The sequence below is a fragment of the Aquarana catesbeiana genome, linkage group LG01 (assembly GCF_042186555.1).
Source record: "Aquarana catesbeiana isolate 2022-GZ linkage group LG01, ASM4218655v1, whole genome shotgun sequence".
Lineage (NCBI taxonomy): Eukaryota > Metazoa > Chordata > Amphibia > Anura > Ranidae > Aquarana > Aquarana catesbeiana.
The window spans coordinates 823,985,794-824,009,592 of NC_133324.1; the positions used below are offsets into that span (position 1 = coordinate 823,985,794).

General features: G+C 45.1%; 1 protein-coding gene across 3 annotated transcripts in view; it reads left to right on the forward strand.

Annotated features, from left to right (window-relative positions):
- Positions 1 to 23,799, forward strand: part of LOC141115190 (uncharacterized) — a 158,740-nt gene that overhangs the window by 126,733 nt on the left and 8,208 nt on the right. For all 3 annotated transcript variants that reach the window (XM_073608452.1, XM_073608454.1, XM_073608453.1), the window contains exon 11: positions 2,233 to 2,325. In XM_073608452.1, the coding sequence (XP_073464553.1) occupies positions 2,233 to 2,325 (93 nt within the window). The remainder of the gene's footprint in view (positions 1 to 2,232; positions 2,326 to 23,799) is intronic.

The window sequence follows — 23,799 nt, forward strand, 5'->3', positions numbered from 1 at the left end:
ATGTGCCTGTTGTACCATGCAATTGGATCCTGTTCTCTTTGTATTGCTTCCTTTGTGTGCAATCCCTGGTGTTCCAGCCAGTCCCTCTGCTTTCCTGAACTGACCACACTAAGCAGGAGAACACACCATGGTCAGTTCTCTAGCTGTGCTGGGAACTCCACCTGCTCTCCTCCAATGATCAGGCTTGTCCTGACACCCCCCCCCCCTCTCTCTCTTTCTCTCTCTATTTATATATTTTGTATCTATACACAAGTGTTTTGCCTTTCATTTCTATTTTAGACTGAATGTGTAGTTTAACAAGGTGAGGGGTTATAACCACTTGTATACTACAATGCAGATACCTAGCTGTGCCTCTATATATAATTCAATTTACCTGCAAATGACGTATGCGCTCTGAACCCCAAGGTGTTTTAATATGAAGTCTAATATGAAAATACAGACACTTTCTAGGAGTGTAGTTACCTGTCTGAACTCCCCCTCCCCCATTTATTTATGTTCATCCAGCATCTTCCTATTGGCTCATCACATGATGGATGGTCTTACGGGAGAGTAGGTTCATGAGGCTGGAGGGGGAAGATCAAGTTAACACTGCCAAAAATATGTTGAAATACTGGAGCTCCCTGGAATTTTGAGGTCCTGAGTCATTACGGAAAACATCCCAAGTTCACATTGTTTCTGTTTCTAGACTTGTAGACTTCTCGATTCATCCTGTTGCACAACGTATGGCATTGTAAGGTGAAATAAGCCTTAGCACTTGTTTTGAAAAATTAAATGATGTTGTATGAGTTGGTTATTGCACTTTGTACCACTACCTTGCCTGTGTCACTTAAATGGGACCTTTTCCTAAAAGAACATGTGGTGTGCAATACAAATTAGATAAAATGTGAGTAAGGGGAGAAGAACCATATAAAATAGGACCACCGCCAAAGCCTGGTAGAGTTGGTAGAGTTGGTAGAGTTAATTATGGTTGCTTCAAAAGAATTTTCCCTTCAACTGATCTAAATATATTATAATCATTAAGACTCAGGTATGGTCCCTTGCTGTAGACCAGCCTTTCTCAGCCTTTTAAACACGGAGGAATAACTTTCCAGTTTCAAGGAACCCCTTATAATAATTATTTTGTCTACAGCTCAGGGTACATATGTGGGGTGTTCACTGGAAAGAATGCTCCCTACATCTGTGATCATTGGGGAAAATCCCCCTTCCTCCGCATATAGATAAAAAGAAAATCATTGTTGTCAGATGTTATGCCATGTACACATGGGCGGACTTTTCACCATCAAAGGTCCGACGGTCGTTCCGACGGACTTCCGACAGACTTTCGAACGAACGGACTTGGCTACACACGATCACACCTAAGTCCGACGGATTTGTACGTGATGACGTACGACCGGACTAAAATAAGGCAGTTGATAGCCAGTAGCCAATAGCTGCCCTAGCGTCAGTTTTCGTCCGTCAGACTAGCATACAGAAGTACGCATTTTTCAACCGGACTTGAATCCGTCGGAAAAATTTGAAACATGTTTCAAATCTAAAGTCCGTCTGATTTTTGACCAAAAAGGTCAGTCGGAAGTCCAATGAAGCCCACACACAGTCGGATTGTCCGACGGCTTCTTTTCAGCGGACGAGTTCGGTCGAAAAGTGTGTACACGGCATTACTTCTCTGGGAGGCAAACATTGTTCATTTCTCAAGGAACTCCTAGCAAATTCTAGGGTTCTATGGAACTCTGGTTAAAAAAAGACTGCTGTGGACTATTTTGAACTATAATTTAATGCTTGGTTATGTAATATTGCTGTCACACAACAGTAAATAGTCTGATATGGAATAAATCCAACAGACATCACACATTGCATTTTCTTTTCGAGTTACTATTGAAGTTTGGAATAAACACAAGAATATTGGAAGCGTGACTAAACCTATTTGTTGTAGGAAATGTGCTAATTAAACTTTAGCATTAAACACAAACATACAAAGTCCTGCTAGCTCTCCTTTATTATAATGCTCTATTATCTTGGCCTCAAAATGTGCTCCCCACCCATGACTCCAGTTTGTTACCTCTATTTATCAGACCAGCCATGTGTAATATGACACATGTAACACATCCATATATACCTGCATTAGAATAGAGCCCATCTCCTATCAGAATTCAGTCATGAGGAATATGTCAGTGTTATATAAATAAATACAACAAATAATACAATTATTATTTTATAAATTACATCTATTTTCAGGTGACATCAGAAATGAGTAAGATAATTGCACAGGATGTTTTTAAGAGGATGGCATTAAATACAGAGTTTGACTCACATTTTGATTCTACAAAGGTAAGTCTGTAAATTTTTTTTTTTTAGTGTAAAATATTCACATAAAGGGAAAACAGTTATATAAGCACTTATTTTTGCCCCTTATTGCATGTTTATTCCAAAGGTAAATATAGACATGGCTTTTAAATTTCACAATCTTTTCCATCAATAAAGCTAAGCTGCATATATCTAAAGATTCCTGTGTAATGCAGCTAGATCTTCACCTTTTACTGACTTTTTTTTTAAAGATATTTTTATTAGTTTTAAGACAAACCAGTTGTACAAAACAAGCACAACAAACAACCACTAGATAAAACTTGGTTAATCATTGGTATATAATGTCAGGTACAAAGCTCATGTATATATAAGAGACAAATAGTGGTACAGCGATCAGATAGTAATTACATGTGTACATAGCACAAGCATTCTATCGATGTCCAGCAATAGTAATAATCTGCATATAGTGTATCCTGGCACGGCCTATAGGTGACCCATATGATGCATACATTATGAAGAGAGGGTCAAGGGGCTGGCCAGCCACCTGTCCCAGATTTTGTGGAATGTTTTTTTTTCCATTTCTGGAGCTCATGCAGTGGTATAGCATCATTAATTAGTTTTAGCCAAAGAGATTTCAGAGATGTCTGTATACTTTTCCATGATAACAATATAGCCTTTCTAACATAATAATAAAGAATACGTAGTAGTCTCTAAGCCTGTGATGATATCTGCAGGTCACCAGAAACACCTAGTAAACCATTTTTAGGATGAATAATATTAGGGAGGCCTAAAGCAAAGGGGATAAAAGAACCCACCTCCACCCAAAAGTCCTGAACCATTGGGCATGCCCAGAAACAGTGTATGAAATCGGCATCCCCGCCACAGCCACGGAAACATCTAGCCATGGGCTTCAACCCCATTTTGTACAGCCTAGCCGGGGTGAGGTGGGATTGGTGAAAAATCTTTACCTGTATGATACTGGTCCCTTGATGAGATAACTGTGGTTTTGTACGTGTCACTAAACTCTGTCCAGTCATCCTCTGTAAGTGAAATGTCCATGAATGCCCACCTTTCTTGGGCCTTACTGAATCTGGTGTTAAAATCAGACATTAGGGCAGCGTAGTAAGCAGAAATAAGTTTATTGGGATCAGGTTGTCTCAGCAGCTTCTCTAGTGGGGGTAGGTTAGTAGGATCATTTAGGGAGCCAAACTGAGCTCGGATAGCATGTCTAAGCTGATAATAATAGAACAAGTAAGAGCGTGGTAAGTCAAAGTCAAGTCTTAGCTGATAAAAAGATTTAAAGCCTTGTTCATTGTATAGATGACATAGATACTTTACCCCCTTGGAGTACCAGCGCTTGGGGTCGGGCAAAGAGTATAGTTCCTGCGAGTGGGGTTAAACCATAGAGGATTATTTGGGGATGCTGACCAGGTATGTCGGGAAATTTTTGTAGTGATGTATCGGAAAATTGAAAGGGAGGTAGCCAGCCTAGAGGTGCCTGGTCCATTTGGGACCTTGCCCCTGTAAATAATGTTATGGAGGGTTTCCATGGAACCCGCAATGGCTCCTTCAGTGGTGGTACAAGCGTTTGCCGAGACTGGGTGTAGCCAGTCATGAATATGCACCAACTGTGATGCTAAGTAATATAAAAAAAAATTTGGAAACGCCAAGCCTGCCATGTGTGACGGCAGCCTTAGCGTCTCAAGTGCCACCCTAGGGGATCTGCCACTCCATAGGAACGTAGTACAGATCGTATCTATACGTTTGAAAACAGATTTAGGGATTTTACAGGGGGAGTTAGCCAGAATATATAGCAATTTTGGTAGATAGACCATTTTCAGTATATTTACCCTTCCCATAAGATCTAGAGGTAAGTCCATCCATTGTTTAGTTTGCTCCTGTAGGCGAGTTAGTAGCGGGTCTAAGTTATTAGTGATATAAGTGGACAAAGGCGACTGCACCAGAAAAGAGGACACCACCTGCAATTTCGAGTCCGAGCAGGGGCGGATCCAGGGGGGGGCAACGGGGCAATTGCGGGTGACAGAGAGCAGGGTGTGAGAGAGAGCCCGCCGGCGGGCGGCTCTGTAAGTGAGAGAGCCGCCAGGCGGCTCCGTGAGTGAGTGACAGAGCCGCTGGGCAGCTCCGTGAGTGAAAGAGCCGCCGGGCGGCTCCGTGAGTGAGAGAGCCGCCGGGCGGCTCCGTGAATGAAAGAGGAGCCGGGAGGCTCCGTGAATGAAAGAGGAGCCGGGCGGCTCCGTGACTGAGAGAGCCGCTGGGCGGCTCCGTGAGTGAGGGAGCCGCTGGGCGGCTCCATAGGTGAGAGAGCCGCTGCTGACATGTGCCGCTCAATGTGGGCAGGCTGCTGCCTGCTGGCCAATCAGGGAGCCGGCGGGCGGGGGAGCAGAGAGATGACATCATCTCTCACCGCCCGGCGCCCGCCCTGCATCCCTGCAGTTCAACTTCCCCCCCTCCATGCAGGCAGCTGCGGCAGCAGAGAGATTACATCATCTCTCTGCTGCCTGTCTCTGGGACACAAGAGACCACCTTAGCAGGTGGCAAGTGACAGGCGATGTGGCAAGTGACAATCCGCAACATGTGGCAGGCGACATGGCAAGTGACAATCCGCAACATGTGGCAGGCGACGTGGCAAGTGACAATCTTCATCTGGTGGCAGGCAACGTGGCAAGTGACAATCTGCATCTGGTGACAGGCGACGTGGCAAGTGACAATCCACAATATGTGGCAGGTGACGTGGCAAGTGACAATCTGCATCTGGTGACAGGTGACGTGGCAAGTGACAATCCGCAACATGTGGCAGGCGATGTGGCAAGTGACATGGCAAGTGACAATCCGCAACCTGGCAGGCAACGTGGCAAGTGACATGGCAAGTGACAATCCGCAACGTGGCAGGCGACGTGGCAAGTGACATGGCAAGTGACAACCCGCAACGTGGCAGGCGACGTGGCAAGTGACAATCTGCATCTGGTGACAGGTGACATGGCAAGTGACAATCCGCAACATGTGGCAGGCGACGTGGCAAGTGACAATCTGCATCTGGTGACAGGTGACATGGCAAGTGACACACTCGGGGCTCCCACTGATTCTGCATTATGGTGAGTTAAACTATTTAATTTTTTATAACAATGTAATTATAGTAATAATGCGCTTCAATCATCCTGACACCATAACAACCATGGTGCCGTGATGATTGAAGCGCCAACACCAGCCATTTCCCCGATAGATGTACCCCAAAAAAATATATTTTCTGGCAGTGCCCCTCCCGAGACTAGGCTCTGGATCCGCCCCTGAGTCCAAGTGAATCTGAGAAAATGCAGCTGGGTCCAAGGGAAAAAGATTATATTTGTCCCAATTCACCTGGAAGCCAGAGTAATCTCCGAACGTATTGATCTCGGCCAACAATGATTGGAGTGACACATTGGTATCTGCCAGGTACACCAAGGTATCATCCGCATAGAGCGAGATTTGGTCATCTATGGTAGCAATAGGAAGGCCTTTAATAGATGAGGAGGATTGAATGCGTACTGCTAACAGCTCCATGGCCAGGGCAAATAGAAGGGGGGACAACGGCACCCCTGCCTTGTACCCCTAGTAAGGAGTTGACACGAATACGGGCCCTTGGGAAAGCATAGAGGAGCTTTATCCATGCCACTATATGGGGACCAAAACCATACAGCTGTAACACCCGAAAAAGGTACAGCCATTCCACACTATCAAATGCTTTACAGGTGTCCAGGGATACAATGGTCCGTGTGGAAGGACGATCATGAGGGTATTGCAAATTGTGAAACAATCTGCGAATATTCATTCTAGTGGACCTTCCAGGTATAAAGCCCCCTTGGCAGCGTTGCCAACCTACCAGAATAAAATTCACTGACACAACACCCAAATTTTACTGGCAAAACCACATTTTTACTGGCATTTCCAAAGCGTACAAAAAAGTACATTTTTAATGCAAATTTTCGTATGTACGCTACAAACAAATACAACAAACAACCAATGTAATATAGAGGAGATTAAGATAAAATAAAATATTCTTTTATTTTTGAAAAAGTAAGAGCGGGTTAATATAACCCATATTTTTGTCACCTGGCTACAGTGGGTATAGAAAAGAATCACCACTCCTTAAAAAAAATAAAAAAAAAAAAGCCTGAAATGAAGACAGATGCAGTTTTAGCCAGCTGATTTTACTCAGTGCAACTTAACATCCAAGTGAATTAGAGTCCCCACTCATCCCTTACATTAAAGTTTCCTCTTACATCAAGTCTTACCCCAGTAACCTCCCCTCACATTGGCTGTCAGTGGGGAAAACCCCAGTAACCTCCCCTCACATTGGCTGTCAGTGGGGAAAACCCCAGTAACATCCCCTCACATTGGCAGTCAGTGGGGAAAACCCCAGTAACCTCCCCTCACATTGGCAGTCAGTGGGGAAAACCCCAGTAACCTCCCCTCACATTGGCTGTCAGTGGGGAAAACCCCAGTAACCTCCCCTCACATTGGCTGTCAGTGGGGAAAACCCCAGTAACATCCCCTCACATTGGCTTTTAGTGGGGAAAACCCAAGTAACATCCCCTCACATTGGCTGTCAGTGGGGAAAACCCCAGTAACCTCCCCTCACATTGGCTGTCAGTGGGGAAAACCCCAGTAACCTCCCCTCACATTGGCTGTCAGTGGGGAAAACCCCAGTAACATCCCCTCACATTGGCTGTCAGTGGGGAAAACCCCAGTAACATCCCCTCACATTGGCTGTCAGTGGGGAAAACCCCAGTAACATCCCCTCACATTGGCTGTCAGTGGGAAAAACCCCAGTAACATCCCCTTACATTGGCTGTCAGTGGGAAAACCCCAGTACCATCCCCTGACCCCCGTACACACTGGTTGAACTTGTCAATGGGGAGCCCCAATAACATCCTTACATTGGTTGTCAGTGGGGAGCCCCTCTTAGAACATGTCAGCCAAAAACACCAACATGTCACAAAAAAAAAAAAAAAAAAATCAAACAGAAGCACTGAGTTGGAAAAGGAACCACCCTTTTGTCAGTATTTTGTTGAAACACTTTGATTTAATTTCAGCCATTGGTCTGTTAGAGACATATCCTAACATTGCACATTTAGTCTCCGACAAGGGTATGTGTGATAGTTTCCAACTCACCGATTCAGTTTTTGCTTTATTTTCAGACATGTTGGTGTTATATCCTTCACTTGAATGCTATGAGTAAATACAGGTGGATAAAATGAAAACTGACTGTCTTCATTTCAGACTAAGCAACAAAATGTGAATTTAAAGAGAGTTGATTCTTTTCAATACACCATATATGGTCACACAAAATTTTGAACATTCACCTCTATTGATGTTCTGGAATCAAGCTCTCTTTTGGTGATAGAAGTAAATAGGACAAAAATAGAGAATAACTCCCCCTAAGGCTGGATTCACACTTATGCATTTTTAGTGCTTTTTGCATTTTGCACTACAGTCCATTTACCATGGTTTCTTAAGGAACGTATTCTGTAGTGCAAATCTGCAAAAATGCACAGGTGTGAATCCAGCCTAACTGTCACAGACAGCAATAAAAACAAACAGTCTTTTCAACATAACTGGCAAAATAGAATTTACTTCAACCTTGCAGCAGTGGACAATGGAACAGGCGTCCCCATGTGAAGGTTTAGCTTCACCTCCAGTTCCACTGACAACTGCTATTTAGTAAATATGTAATTTTGTCCCTTTAACAATACAAGTGTAAACTTTCCTAACAATGACAAACAGCTTCCAAAAACTGAAGCAAAATTACTTTTTTGGTAAAGACACATTTAGCAGCTTTTGTGGAGATAGTTATCCCCCATCATTTTCACAACAGTAATCCATGTGAGAAAATAATTTTAATGTAACAAAACAGAATATTCCTGTGACTGTCTAAAATGTGTTGTACAATTACATAAGAAAGGAATCAGATTTTTCTGTAGTCATTCCTCTTCCTCCACCACCACCACCAGATCATCTTTGTCCTTGCCAGCAGCAGAAGACACACACAGTTGCTTGTGTTTACATTTTGATAAAGTTTCAACCTTGTGGTCATACATTGTGATGTCAACCTTTTCGATCATGTTCTGAGTAATCTTTCCTGGGCCACTCTTTACTGACAGCAGTCCTTCCAACATTGGAGTGGAAAGTTTATTCCTATGATCAGTTTTCATTAACTTTACAGAAGAGAACACACGTTCTACCTCAGCTGTCCCATGGGGAAGGGAAAGCATATTTTTTGCAAATTTAACCAGATGTGGGAATTTAGGTACTTTCAGATTGATCGATACTGCAGCTTTGTCCTACCATGTGCCAAAAAGAATCATAAGTTTGAGTCTCAGGATCACTAAAATCTGTCACTTGATATTCTATAAATTCAGTATGCAGTGCGTCAAATTCAGATGGGGGAACAATTTGAGGAAAATGCTTGACAAGTTCTAAAATGTCCCCAGAATTTGCAGTAGACCTGTTTAAAGGTTTTAGTAAAGCCAACAGCTGAATAATTCGGTTTCCAATAGGCATTCGTTTTTTAATTGCAGTTACAGCTCTTGTGTAAAAGGTCGTTACTTGAACCATGAACTGATGAACAGCTGACAAATCATCTACTGTAGACAAATGTTCTTTTGTTTGGTATCCAATAAAATGGCATCTGTCGATTTGAAGTTTGCACTATTAGTGTGGTCAAATCGAATCAGTGCATCATTTTGAATGGAAACCAACAGGTCTGGCCTGATAAAGTAGCCCATGAGACTTTTCAGCAGTTGGCAATACTTGAAGTACAAGTCAGGTAACATAGGTGAATTGCTCTGGAAAATTTTATTGAACTGTGTGAAATTTGGCAAAACTGCTTGAAGAAACATAAAGTAGCACTTAGTGATAGGATCCTGTAGCCTAATGCTTATTCTGTCAACAGTTACCAAGCGATCTGAATCATCACTTGACTGAAAATAACTTAACAGAGCATCATATTGATTCAGAATGCGGTTGACACAATCAAGCATTGAAAGCCATCTGGTAGAACAAAGTTGTAGAATCTTTAGACAATCTGCATCTACAAATTCCTGAAATTCATGATACAACTGTAAACGTTTACAACTATGTGCAAAGTGGCTATGTATGTCTCTGCAAAGTTGCTCAATAGTTTTTGGTATGGCTTTACAGGCATCTGCAGCACACAAGGCAGCAACATGACAGGTACAATGAATGTGAAAAATATAAGGCTGCTCTACTTTGAAGCGGGACAGTACAGAGTTTCTAGGACCAACCATTACACTTGCACCATCTGTACCAAGAGCCATTACATTTCTTAGGGGTATACCATCTTCCAGAAAAGATTGTTTAATCTTCTCAAAAATAGCATCAGCAGTTGCTTCAGTGAGATCAAGAAGGCGGTAGAACTGGTATTTGGTTCTACCAGCTTCTTCATCAAAATAAATGACAACCATAGCTAATTTTTTGCTTGTTGATATGTCAGTAGTTTCATCAATCAGTAATGAAAAGTGACAATATGTAAGCCTTTTGCACAACTCTTCTTTGAGACACTTGCCAATGACATTCTTAACCAACATGGAACCTTTAGTTCGCTTACAATTGATGGATTTTGCGATTTTGGAGTCTGGAAACCAGTCAGTGACATTATGGGTAAGATCATCTAACAGGCTTAATGCTAAATTTTTTTGTGCAATAAAATTTACCATTTGTAGCTCACTTTCAAAAGTCCTTTTCTTATGAGCCAACACTACTGGATCTGGTAGTGTTTGCTTAGCAAAACTAACAATGCCAGTACTGGCTTGCCTAGCTGCAGCAATAGCCTTGTGTTTTGAACTTGTGCAATGACTGCGTACATCACGAACACCACCATATCCAATGCTGAAGACTTTTTTGCACCACAAACACTTTGCATTTTGTTTTGATTCAGCATCTGCTCTTAACCAGAATTTGAACTCAACGTCTGTCAGCCAAGCAGCAACAAAAGAACAAAGTCTAACTTTGTGAGGTTTTTTTGCACGAGGTCGTGGTGCCTCTTCCATCATGTCTAAAGTGGAACTGCAGAGTACAGACAGTGCAACCTACGGCAAACTCAAGCCCTGAAATGTGTTGTATTACAAGGTCACGTCACGGTGCAAACTATTTGACCAAATCTTAAAAGAATGTGCCATGAACTAATAGAAAACTGGCTTGTGTGCTGCAGATGCCTGCCTGAGAAAAAAAAACAATCGCTATGAAAACTGATCACAGGAACTTATTGAAAGTTTAACACTGAGAGGCATCACATGTGAAGTTCTGCAGGTGGATGTCTACAAAAAAAAACAAAAACAAAAAATAATGTAGTCTATCTTGCCCATTTTCCTTACAATGTGTGTGGTGCTAGTATAATACAAAAACACTTACAGTTTAGTAGCTCATTTTCTCTAATCTGGTGGTGGTGGTGTTGGCTGTAGAGCCATATAGCTGGCTATCTTCTCAATAAGTTGATTTCTGTAGGAGGAAAAAACGTCAAAATCAAAATTGATCTGAGTGTAAGGAAAAAAAAAAAAAAAAAAAAAAAGCCAAGTCCAGGAAAATCTACCTATATAAAAATAAACAGGAGGGAGGAAACCTAAAAAGGAGAAAACACAAATTAAGCTGTGTACTTACCGTAATCTGTAGCTGTGGTATTTGCAGGCAGCCCTGCCCTTTCCCCAGGGGAGTAACTTGATTGATTTTAGCAGGTTGGTCCAAGGAGGAAAGTCTGGTAAAATCTACCTATAAAAAAAACAGGAGAGAGGAAACCTAAAATGAGAAAACAGCTAAGTGATTAACCCCCCCCCCCCACACACACACACATGAAGTTGTGTATTTACCGTAATCTGTAGCTGTGGTATTTGCAGGCAGCCCTGCCCTTTCCCCAGGGGAGTAACTTGATTGATCGGAGCAGGCTGGTCCAAGGAGGAAAGTCTGGTAAAATCTACCTATAAAAAAAACAGGAGAGAGGAAACCTAAAATGAGAAAACAGCTAAGTGATTAACCCCCCCCCCACACACACACACACACACACACACACATGAAGTTGTGTATTTACCGTAATCTGTAGCTGTGGTATTTGCAGGCAACCCTTTCCCCAGGGCAGTAAAACTTGGTCCAAAAAGGCTGGAAGGAGCAGGCTGGTCCAAAAAGGCTGGAAGGAACAGGCTGGTCCAAAAAGGCTGGAAGGAGCAGGCTGGTCCAAAAAGAAAAGTTTGGTAAAATCTACCTATATAAAAAAAAAAAAAAACAGGAGAGAGGAAACCGAAAATGAGAAAAACAGCTAAGTGAATAACCCCCCCCCCCCACACACACAAATGAAGTTGTGTATTTACCGTAATCTGTAGCTGTGGTATTTGCAGGCAACCCTTTCCCCAGGGCAGTAAAACTTGGTCCAAAAAGGCTGGAAGGAGCAGGCTGGTCGAAGGCGGCTGGAAGGAGCAGGCTGGTCCAAGGCGGCTGGAAGGAGCAGGCTGGTCCAAGGCGGCTGGAAGGAGCAGGCTGGTCCAAGGCGGCTGGAAGGAGCAGGCTGGTCCAAAAAGGCTGGAAGGAGCAGGCTGGTCCAAGGCGGCTGGAAGGAGCAGGCTGGTCCAAAAAGGCCGGAAGGAGCAGGCTGGTCCAAAAAGGCCGGAAGGAGCAGGCTGGTCCAAAAAGGCTGGAAGGAGCAGGCTGGTCCAAGAAGAAAAGTTTGGTAAAATCTACCTATATAAAAAAAAAAAAAAAAAACCAGGAGAGAGGAAACCGAAAATGAGAAAAACAGCTAAGTGAATAAAACCCCACACACAAAATGAAGTTGTGTATAAAAATGAAGTTGTGTATTTACCTTAATCTGTAGCTGTGGTATTTGCAGGCAACCCTTTCCCCAGGGCAGTAAAACTTGGTCCAAAAAGGCTGGAAGGATCAGGCTGGTCCAAAAAGGCTGGAAGGATCAGGCTGGTCCAAAAAGGCTGGAAGGATCAGGCTGGTCCAAAAAGGCTGGAAGGATCAGGCTGGTCCAAAAAGGCTGGAAGGATCAGGCTGGTCCAAAAAGGCTGGAAGGATCAGGCTGGTCCAAAAAGGCTGGAAGGATCAGGCTGGTCCAAAAAGGCTGGAAGGAACAGGCTGGTCCAAAAAGGCTGGAAGGAACAGGCTGGTCCAAAAAGGCTGGAAGGAACAGGCTGGTCCAAGAAGAAAAGTTTGGTAAAATCTACCTATATAAAAAAAAAAAAAAAAAAAAAGAGAGAGGAAACCGAAAATGAGAAAAACAGCTAAGTGAATTAACCCCCCCCCCCCACACACACACACAAATTAAGTTGTGTATTTACCGTAATCTGTAGCTGTGGTATTTTCAGGCAACCCTTTCCCCAGGGCAGTAAAACTTGGTCCAAAAAGGCTGGAAGGAGCAGGCTGGTCCAAGGCGGCTGTAAGGAGCAGGCTGGTCCAAGGCGGCTGGAAGGAGCAGGCTGGTCCAAGGCGGCTGGAAGGAGCAGGCTGGTCCAAGGCGGCCGGAAGGAGCAGGCTGGTCCAAAAAGGCCGGAAGGAGCAGGCTGGTCCAAAAAGGCCGGAAGGAGCAGGCTGGTCCAAAAAGGCCGGAAGGAGCAGGCTGGTCCAAAAAGGCCGGAAGGAACAGACTGGTCCAAAAAGGCTGGAAGGAACAGGCTGGTCCAAAAAGGCTGGAAGGAGCAGGCTGGTCCAAGAAGAAAAGTTTGGTAAAATCTACCTATATAAAAAAAAAAAAAAACAGGAGAGAGGAAACCGAAAATGAGAAAAACAGCTAAGTGAATAACCCCCCCCCCCCACACACACAAATGAAGTTATGTATTTACCGTAATCTGTAGCTGTGGTATTTGCAGGCAACCCTTTCCCCAGGGCAGTAAAACTTGGTCCAAAAAGGCTGGAAGGAGCAGGCTGGTCCAAGGCGGCTGGAAGGAGCAGGCTGGTCCAAGGCGGCTGGAAGGAGCAGGCTGGTCCAAGGCGGCTGGAAGGAGCAGGCTGGTCCAAGGCGGCTGGAAGGAGCAGGCTGCTCCAAAAAGGCCGGAAGGAGCAGGCTGGTCACAGTGGGGAGAAGCGGAAAATCTACATGAAACAGGCTGTCCAACGCAGACCACAGAGAGACTGCTCCCCCCCCCCCCCAGTGCTCCATGGCTGCCCAATCCAATTTTCTTAACCCTCCACCCCAGGGTCCCCCAGGCCCCAGCCAGCAACAAAATTTACTAGTACTGTAACAAGCATTAACATGCATCTTCCACAGTCTACTCACTGAGTGCACTGTGGAGTGAGCAAGGCAGCACTAATTTTTATAGATAAATTTTTAGAGATTGTGTTAGGACACAAGACACCTTTGAGGTAAAAAAAAAAAAACACTATATTTCCAGTGAGGTTCCAGATACCTCAGTATATCAATCTTAGCTTAGGCTGATTACAGCCAATCAACACTAAATTTAAATAACTAAGATAAATGAGAGACAACCCCCAAATGCCCCCAGAAGGAAAAATAAGGGAATGGACTGCATACTACACCCTTAGCTTTCTTTATCTCTAAGGGTGCTGCTGTATACCATAACCATACCAATATTATATTCCTTTTTTTATATGCTTCAAATCACATTGTGTTAATAGGTGATAGATACGTTGTCCACGCCACACTGCCTGCCCCTGCCCCACACCGACCCCCCCAGTCACTCCCGAGTCCCCCACACCTACTTTGCTTCCCCCCCAGGCGGTAGGCCCCCCATCCCAGGCTAGTTGACATCACATGGCAGGCTGGCGCCCCTCTCTCATGGCCCTGGGGGTCACACCACGCCACACTGCCTGCCCCTGCCCCACACCGACCCCCCCAGTCACTCCCGAGTCCCCCACACCTACTTTGCTTCCCCCCCAGGCGGTAGGCCCCCCATCCCAGGCTAGTTGACATCACATGGCAGACTGGCGCCCCTCTCTCATGGCCCTGGGGGTCACACCACGCCACACTGCCTGCCCCTGCCCCACACCGACCCCCCCAGTCACTCCCGAGTCCCCCACACCTACTTTGCTTCCCCCCAGGCGGTAGGCCCCCCCATCCCAGGCTAGTTGACATCACATGGCAGGCTGGCGCCCCTCTCTCATGGCCCTGGGGGTCACACCACGCCACACTGCCTGCCCCTGCCCCACACCGACCCCCCCAGTCACTCCTGAGTCCCCCACACCAACTTTGCTTCCCCCCCAGCCAGGCGGCAGGCCCCCATGCCCCATCCCACTGATGGATCCTCAATCCCAGGCTAGTTGACATCACATGGCACTGGCAGTGTGGCACTCAGGCTGGCGCCCCTCTCTCAGACACTCACTCACCTCTGCTCTCTAGACACCAGGCAGGCACGTCGGCGACGGCGGGCGGGCACCGGGCAGCAGGGCAGGCTCACACAAGTCAGATCGGGTGGACCGTGGAGGAGAGGAGACTAGTAGTAGTCCGGTCCGTGTCGGTGTGGTGGTGGTGAGTCTGTGACCGGTCCGAGAGTAGTCCGACTGTGTTCGTCACGTCCTCCTCTCTCCCTGGCCCGACCCCGACCCCGTCCCGCCGCCGTTCAGGTCTCTCTCCACGAGGCGCCTCAGTCTTCCCGCTCGGCTCCGCCTGTTTATAGGGCTGGCGCCAGCCACGGGCCGTGTTGGCGCGAAAATGCGCTTAAATTATTGGCTCTGGCTGGGGTGGGTGGGGCCGGGCCGGGCTGGCTGTTGCTGGGCAGAGCAGAGAGGAGACTCGGCGGCAGCTCAAGAAGATCGGATCTTCTCGGGGGTTTACGGAATTGCGCATGCGCAGTTCAGACCCGAGCCGATCGCCGCCATTTTTACGGGCACTTTTCCCGTACTACGGGCATTCACGGGCGCCGGGAAAATGCCTTCTTTTTACGGGCTGCCCGTAAATCTACGGGCGGTTGGCAACACTGCCCCTTGGTCACTATTGACCAAGGTCGTAACCACAGCATTTAAATGATTTGCAAGCACTTTAGCCAGGATCTTAATGTCCACATTTATGAGGGATCTTGGGCAGTACGATTCGCATTTGAGTGGGTCTTTGCGGGGTTTCAGTAAAAGTATGATTAAGGACTCTCGCATAGTGGGGGGGAGGACTCCAATATCTAATATCTGTTATATGTACGTAATAGAAGTGGGCATAGTAAATCCCTAAATTGTGTGTACCATTCGGTAGGGTAACCGTCCAGACCAGGGGTCTTACTGGCTTCATTTTCAATTGAAGGATTGGGTCCTGGCTGTTTAGCTGCAGAGTTTTAACACAGGCATCAGTCTGGAGTAGAGATTCCTGAAACACATGCTCTGCCATCTTAGTAATGGCCACTACTTAGTGATGCCCAAGTGTGTGCTGGTGGCTGCACTGTTCTAAATAATGGCATTCTTTGTATGCAAAAACCACAGAAGTCACCATATTACAGTAAAACCTTGGATTGAGAGTAACTTGGTTTGAGGGCGTTTTGCAAGACAGGCAACATTTTTTTTTTAATTCTTTTTATTGAGTTTCAGGTTTAGATACAAAACACAGCCTATTGGGCATACCCAGGCTCGGTGAAACAACATAGTGAGAAAAAAAAAAAACAAAAAAAAAACAGAGAAACAGAAAAACAAAACCATTTACGGTAGTGCCGTTGGTGGCACTAGAACGAAGCTCTATGCTCCAGTAGCTACTAAGATTGTTAGACTATTGTAGGTATCAGCAGCTCAGGGGTAGCAGTAAGTCACATTATATAAGAAGGAAGTCACAATAATTAGGCATGTGGATTGGACATAGGTTGAACTTCATACAAAATATGTGTACACCTGGTCTATTGTAAGGTAATCTATTAATCAGGAGAGTCAGGGTCAGGGTTGGTAGACAGGTCCTCTACCCAAATGTCCCAGACATTGTGGAATTTTTTGGAGCAACCTCTCGCTAGGTAGGTTGCCTTGTATAGTGGTAAGTTGACATTAATTAATTGTTTCCACGTGCTTAGGGTTGGAGCTGAAGGAGATTTCCATTGGAGCAGAATAATTTTCCTTGCATAAAACAATAATAACCCTATCAGCGTTCTGGAGGCCCAAAGATGAGCCAAAGTGTCCACCAAACCCAGCAAACAAACCTCCACCGTCCGGGGCACATGGATGGTGGTCACAGAGCATATGTCCGAGAACACTGCTTCCCAGAAAATTTGAATATGAGGGCATTGCCAGAATATGTGGATAAAGTCTGCCGAGTCCGCTGCATACCGCCAGCACTCTGCAGAGACGGAGGGATATATTCTGTGTAAACGTGCAGGCGTGAGATAGATCCTATGTAAGATTTTGTACTGAATTAACCTGTCCCTTGTAGAAACCAGCTGTGAGAATGCACTCTCCCATGTTTCTTCCCACCCTTCATCATCTAGGTCAGGGACATCCAGCACCCATTTAGATTTGAGAGTTTCCAACCCTGAGTGGATAGAGGGAGCCATTGTCTTATAGATAGTTGAGAGGGGTTAAGTGAGGGTATCATCTCTAAGTATTTCCTCTAGGTTCGAGGTATAAAAAGCTACTGGTTGTTGTTTAAATTGAATTTGAAAGGTATGTCTCAATTGTAAATATCTAAAGAAGTATACGTTAATATACGGAAGGTCGAATTGCGATTTTAAGGTGTCAAAGGGTTTGAGTTCTCCGGCTATACATATCTGCTCTAAATATTTAATACCCTTTACTGCCCAGATCTGTGGGTTGGGTATAGAAGCAAATTCTGGTAGTAATGGATTGAGCCATAGAGGTGTATGTTGTGGGATATGATCAGGGGGGCTAGGGCATAGGTCTTGGGCCTGCACCCAGGCTTTTAATACCGACTTCATGGCTGCAGTCAAAAGAAGGGAGGCAGAGGCCCCTCTATATAAGAGGTTTTTAAGAGCCTCAAAAGAACCTATGCAGGAAGCTTCTAATATTACCGCTGCATTGGACTCATTCTTTGTAAGCCAGTTATGGGCATGTGTGAGCATTGCTGCCAGAAAATATTTGTAGAGATCTGGGCATGCCAAACCTCCCTGTAGCCACGGTCACTGCAAGACTGTCAATTTGAACCTTGGCTGTTGTGAGCCCCAATTGAAAGCAGTTAAACTAGAATGAATTATTATAAAGTATTTTTTGGGAATCCACACTGGCGCATGCCGGAGCACATAGAGAAAACCAGATAGCAACTTCATTTTAAACAGGTTTATGCGCCCTATTAAAGTCAAAGGGAGATTGGCCCATGCTTTCAATTTAGATTTCATATTGTCGAGAAGTGGGACTAAATTTAAGACCCAATACTCGGAAGTGTCCAAGGAAATCTCAATACCCAGGTATCTGATCCTGGGTGACCATACTAAAGGTAGGGTAGGGTCAGCTCCTTCTCGGGCCTCTTTGTCAATAGATAAAATTTGTGATTTTCCCCAATTAATTTGTAGTCCAGAATAAATGGAAAATTCAGACATATGCAGCGCTTCTTTAAGAGAAGGCCCTGGGTCATTGAGAAACAATATGAGGTTGTCTGCATACATTGCTATTTTTTCCATCAAGGTTCCTGCACAGATACCAATGACAGTGGAGGCCCTCTTTAGGGCCACTGCCACCGGCTCCATCACAATAGCGATTAGACCCGGAGACAATGGGCAACCCTGTCTCGTACCCCTCCTAATTGGGAAGGGGTCTGAGAGCTTGCCCCCTATTTTAACTTGGGCTGAAGGGCAGGAATATAACAACTGCACCCATTTCAAAAACTCAGGCCCGAACCCCATAGCCTCCAGTACTGAGAGCATATAAGACCAGGCCACAGAGTCAAAGGCCTTCTCAATGTCAAGTGCTGCTAAGACTCTGGATTTGGATTCAGTTGGAGGTTGCTGCAAATGCGTGAAGACTCGGCGGACATTGATGTCCGTGGACGTCCCCAGTATAAACCCTGTTTGATCTATGCTAAGTAGGTCAGGAAAAAGTTTAATCAATCTAGTGGCTAAAATTTTTGTTAAAATTTTTAGATCGTAATTCAACAAAGAAATGGGCCTATATGAGGCACATTTGGAGTGGTCCTTTCCTGATTTATGAATTAAGACTATGTGGGCCTGATACATAGAGGGGGGTAGCGTCATTTTTTCTAAAGATTCAGGCTGTGTAGTTTGGGTGCCAGAGTTGATATGTACATCCTATACCACTCTCCTAGAATACCATCTGGACCTGGAGTATTCTTACCGGGAAAAGAACGTATAGCTGCTTCGATTTCTTCTAATGAAATGGGCTTGTCAAGAAGTACCACCTCTTCTGGTGAAAGTGCAGGGAGATCTAGGGTACTGAGTATTGCACAGATAGCGGTTTCTGATGGGCCTAGGACTGCGGAGTACAACTGGCTAAAATATTCAGTGAATTCGTGTAGAATGTTAGTGGGATCAGATGTCACAGTATCATCAGCACAGCTTATGCTTGAAATCACCGTTTGAAACCTATGATCTGCTACTAGATTAGCCAGCAGTTTCCCATTTTTGTCTCCGGACTCAAACACCCTGCCAGCCACAAAGCGCAGATCTAAATGCATATCCGAAGCAATATGCAAAGATAATTTGCGTCTCGTTTGCGCAAGTACCTCAAAGTTGTTCACAGTCGGGGAGCCAGAAAAGGTTTCCGCTGCTTTCACCTCCTCCTCTTCCAGGTGTTTTATTTGTGATGACAAGTCTGATTTGACCGCTTTAATGGCAGATATATATTCAACCTGTATATCTGCCTTAAAGGCATCCCATACCATAGCTTGTGAAGTGGATCCCTCATTAGTTTCCCAATATTGATTACATTTTGGTGAGATGAGGTCTCCCACCTTCTGGTCCTGTATCCATTTGGGCGCTAGACGCCATGCAATCGGGATTCCTGGCATCCTTCAAGGCCATACACAGTTCTAGGGGAGCATGATCAGAGAGACCAGAGGGAAGATAGGCTACACTTTTAATTATAGTCAGTGCTGGTGCATTGCCAAAGGCTAGGTCAATCCGGGAAGGAGGATGTGCGGTAGTGATGCATAAGTTGAAGAGCTGAACCAAAAAAGGAATCTGGAGCATAGTATGTGAAACAAAAAACCTTGATCAAAAAAACAAAAATAAAATAAAAATACAACTGTAGCGTCCTACTGACAATGAGACCCCAACAATTAACTAGGTCAGTTTCAGTCCCAAAACAATCATCTTAGTTGAGCGTACTCTAAAAAGCTATGAGCACCCTACTAACATTATACTGACAAATAACTATGTCAGTTTTAATATCTCGAACAAAGTTCCAATTGCTTCAATGGTGAATTCCAGTTGCGGGGTTACATCCCAAGTGTAAACTTCAGTTAGCACCGAGATAAGCCAATCTCATGGAGTCTCGTGTAAATGGCTTGCTTAACATAGGATTTCCTAGGCATGGGAGGATGGTAAGCCGGCACTTGGGAAGGGAGCAACATGGAAGTCATTCAGAGACAAGTCCCGAGTTGGCAGGAATCCCATGTGTCTCTCTCATATTTCTACGGGAGTACCTTTGAAGGGTAAGCGATTCACCGGCCCGCTCAAATAACAGGAGCCACAGCTCCGGGCCTCAGAGAAGATGCGGATAAAAGACTGAGAAGTAAGGCAGCATGAACCCTTGGCAAATAATGGATCGTGTAGATATAAACATACCGTTTTACTCAGGAGAAACGCACCTCAGAGAGCCCCCAAGATGAATGGTGGGATAACCCATCTGGTCTTTAACGGATCATAGTGAGCCAGGCATCCGCCTCAGCCGGGGTGTCAAATAACTTGATAGAGCCTTCATGTTGAACTCGCAGGCGACTAGGATAGAGCATCCCATATTTATAGGTCTTATAGTCTGCGTCGAATGTCGGTGAAGGTTTGCCATTTTTTTTGAAGTTCCGGGGAAAAATCGGGGAACAACATGATACGTGCATTACCATATTGCAGATTCGGGTGTTTCCTGGCCTCTAAAAGTATACGGTCCCGATCTCGGTAGTTTAGGAAACGTACCAGGAAGGGGCACGGAGATGTACCTGGGATAGGTCGACCCATTGGGACTGGATGGGCACGTTCCGCTGCATAAGTTGGGGAGACACCTGTTAGTCCCAGCAAATCTTTAAAGAAGTTTTCCGCAAAATCCATTGGGTGATCGCCCTCTGTGCCCTCCGTAAGGCCCAGCACTCTAACCATCATCAGATTTTGCTACCAGAGCTTTTATCGTGTTTTGCAGGTTGATGATCTGGTCAGTATGTTGTCCGGTTTGATCTTCTACCTCTGAGATCTGGTTTACGGATTCGGAGATGCACCCCCACATTTTATCCAAGTCATTATGGATAAGATTACACTCTTCCGCCAGATGATCGATCCGCACCAATAGAGATGTCTTACTGCTTTCGATCGCTGCTAAGATCATGTTCGTGTCTCCTGTGGGGGACTGGGATGAAGGAGCCACCGGGGTGTCAGCAGGGGAACTGTCCTCCATCTCCCCCAACAGGGCCTGTAACTTCTGGAGTAAAATGGAATCCACTTGTGTGGGTGGGGATGCAGTCTGCACCCTGGATTGTTGTTTAGCTTGGGGTTGCTTCTTTGGAGGCATCAAATGGCTCCTTGTCAGGCAGGAAGTTTCTGGAGCTGGGATAAGCAGGGATCAGGCACAGAGGAGACAGGGGGATCAGGAGTGAGTGCTGTGGCATATTAAGACTGCCGCTTTTCACAAAGTTGGTCCTGTGAATCGTTCCTCCAGTGGCTATGGAAGCAGGGAGGTGGTTCTATGGCAGTTGTAGGTCGAGGTTGGTAGCCAGATTGGGCAGCTCTGGTATCAGTGAGCCAGATGCGGAGGAGAGACTAGGATTGACTGTGGGTGTAGCAGGGAGGAGCAAGATGGCCGCCACTTGTCACACAGGGGCCAGGATTAGGGCTGTGGCCGTTACCCTCTGCACAAATGGAGATGGGCACCCTCTGCTGTGGGGATGTGGGCTGACAGCCTGGAGTGTGCTAGTTGTGGCAGTGGCTTGGGGAGGGCATAGAGGAGTCAGATATGCTGGAAACTAGCGCCTGGGTGTAGCAAGATGGCCGCCACTCACAAGGCTGGATCCACAGTTCGTCCTCCCAGCTGCCGTTGCGGGGTAATATATGGGACCTGCAGGTACCTGGACTAACAACTGGCTCAAACTTTCAGCGTACCACTAGGAGATTGAGCCAGCCGCATCCACCTCCTCCACAGCCTGGTGCTCTGGTGAGCACTGGAGGGGCAGAGCAGAGAGCTCTCTACTCACTGAACACTGAGAACTGAGAGATCAGCAGTCTTTGATCACTCAGTTCTCAGGTTTAGAAGCTGGGATCAGGGCTGCATCCACCTAGGTGTGTATAATTTTTATTTATTTTATTTATTTTTTCTTAAACCCATACTTCTCTTCTAAGGTGAATTAAATGAGCTTCTTGACTTTTAGTACAATTAAACCAGCCACACATGGATCGAAATTAAGACGGTTTAGCAGGGACCAGCTGGGATGCGATCCATACATGGGCAGGCTGATTGTACCCAAGTCGATCATTGTGTTCTGCTGGCCAGGAAGGCTCCCCATGCCCCTCCCCCCGGCAAAGCACAATTGCACTTACGGGAGTGATTCCCCCATCAACACAATCAATTGATGAATTCAGTGAAAAGAAAATTGAGTCATCTATGGGTACTTTGTATACTAAATAGCATTTGCAGGAGAAAAAGTTGATCATGACAGTTTATCTAAGGGTTAATAAGGTGTTTTATTTTTTAAAAATCTGAAGAGTTGCATTGACTTGCATTGTATGCAGATTAAAAGTCACCAATTTAATTGTGAGATGAGTAAAATAATGTTACTTTGTGCTTCTGAATCATGCTTCTGAACATTGTTTACACACACTGCTCAGAAGCTTCATATATGAAAGCAGAGGCTGCTGTCAATTTGACAGCTGGTAAGCCTCCATTCACACTTGAGCATTTTTGTGATTGTTTTCCTAAGCTTGACTATGCCTGACAACACAGAGTCTCATTCTTTCTAACTGTCCTTGTTAACACTTGTACGCTTAGTTACCCTATGCTCAAAAAAGCACAAGTTTTTTTTTTTTTTTAGCATATTTAGGTAATTTTGGCTCCATAGACTTTAATAGGAGCCCCTGTAAATGTTTAATTCGCACATATATGCAGAATTTTTCATATGTTTTTTACACCTGAACAACTCCTCTACTCCTAAAAAAAAACTGCTCTCCTTCCCTTGCCCAGCACATGAAACAAACTCCTGAAGCTTGATACAAGTGCAAAAGCACCTGTAATACAACTGAAAAATGCCTGAAAAAAACACTACAAAATCACCAGAAATGCACTCTGCATAGTTGTGAAAGCAGGCTTTAAGTAGAGGCGTGGTAGGGGCATCAGTGGAAGAGGGACAGGGCATGCTTTTGGGGACGATTTTCAAGGGCAAGTAACACACCTATGGTCCATAATTGATTAAGGTTTATACATTTACTAATACCCATATGTCAGGTTGACACATGGGTATATTTAGCCACGTACAGACAATTGCACATTCCGACAACAAAACTGTGGATTTATTTCCGACGGATGTTGGCTCAAACGTGTCTTGCATACACACGGTCACACAAATGTTGTCGGAAATTCTGAACGTCAAGAACGCGGTGACGTACAACACCTATGACGAGTTCAATAGCCAGTGCGGTTCTTCAGTCTTCAGCTTGATTCCGAGCATGCCTGAAATTTTTTGCGTCGGAATTGTGTACACACGCTCGGAATTTCCGACAACGGATTTTGTTGTCCGAAAATTTGAGATCCAGTTCTCAAATTTTTGTTGTCGGAAATTCCAACAAAATATGTCCAATGGAGCCTACCCACAGTCGGAATTTCCGACAACAAGCTCCCATCGAACATTTGTTGTTGGAAAATCCGATCGTGTGTACGCGGCATTAGGGTGTCAGCATACCAGGACCTTTTGGACAATTTCATGCTCCCAACTTTGTGGGAACAGTTTGGGGATGGCCCCTTCCTGTTCCAACATGACTGCGCACCAGTGCACAAAGGAGCCAAATTATGTGAGCAGACTGCAGTTCCGCCTTAAAGATGAATCCCAGGTATGGATATTTTATACATAGTTACAGTGGTCCAGCTTAGACCAATTTTACTATGTATATACTATACCTGGCCGATGCGCCTGGAAGCTGGAAATTACTGAAGTAGCTACTCCAGAGTTCTTCACTTGCTTCCGGGTTCCTTTTTGAACAGCCAACCTGATTCATTCTGAACACAGAAGGTCGGCCACTCAGCACAGGTCCTATTCGGGCCTACCTCCTGTATTTGGAATGCATCAGGGCAACCACTCAAGATGGGACCCGGAAGCAAGTCATTCTAGGAGTGGTGTCTGTTTCCGTGATTTCCAGCTTTCAGGGACTTTAGCCAGGTATGGTATATACATAGTTACATTGGTCTAAGCTGGAGCAA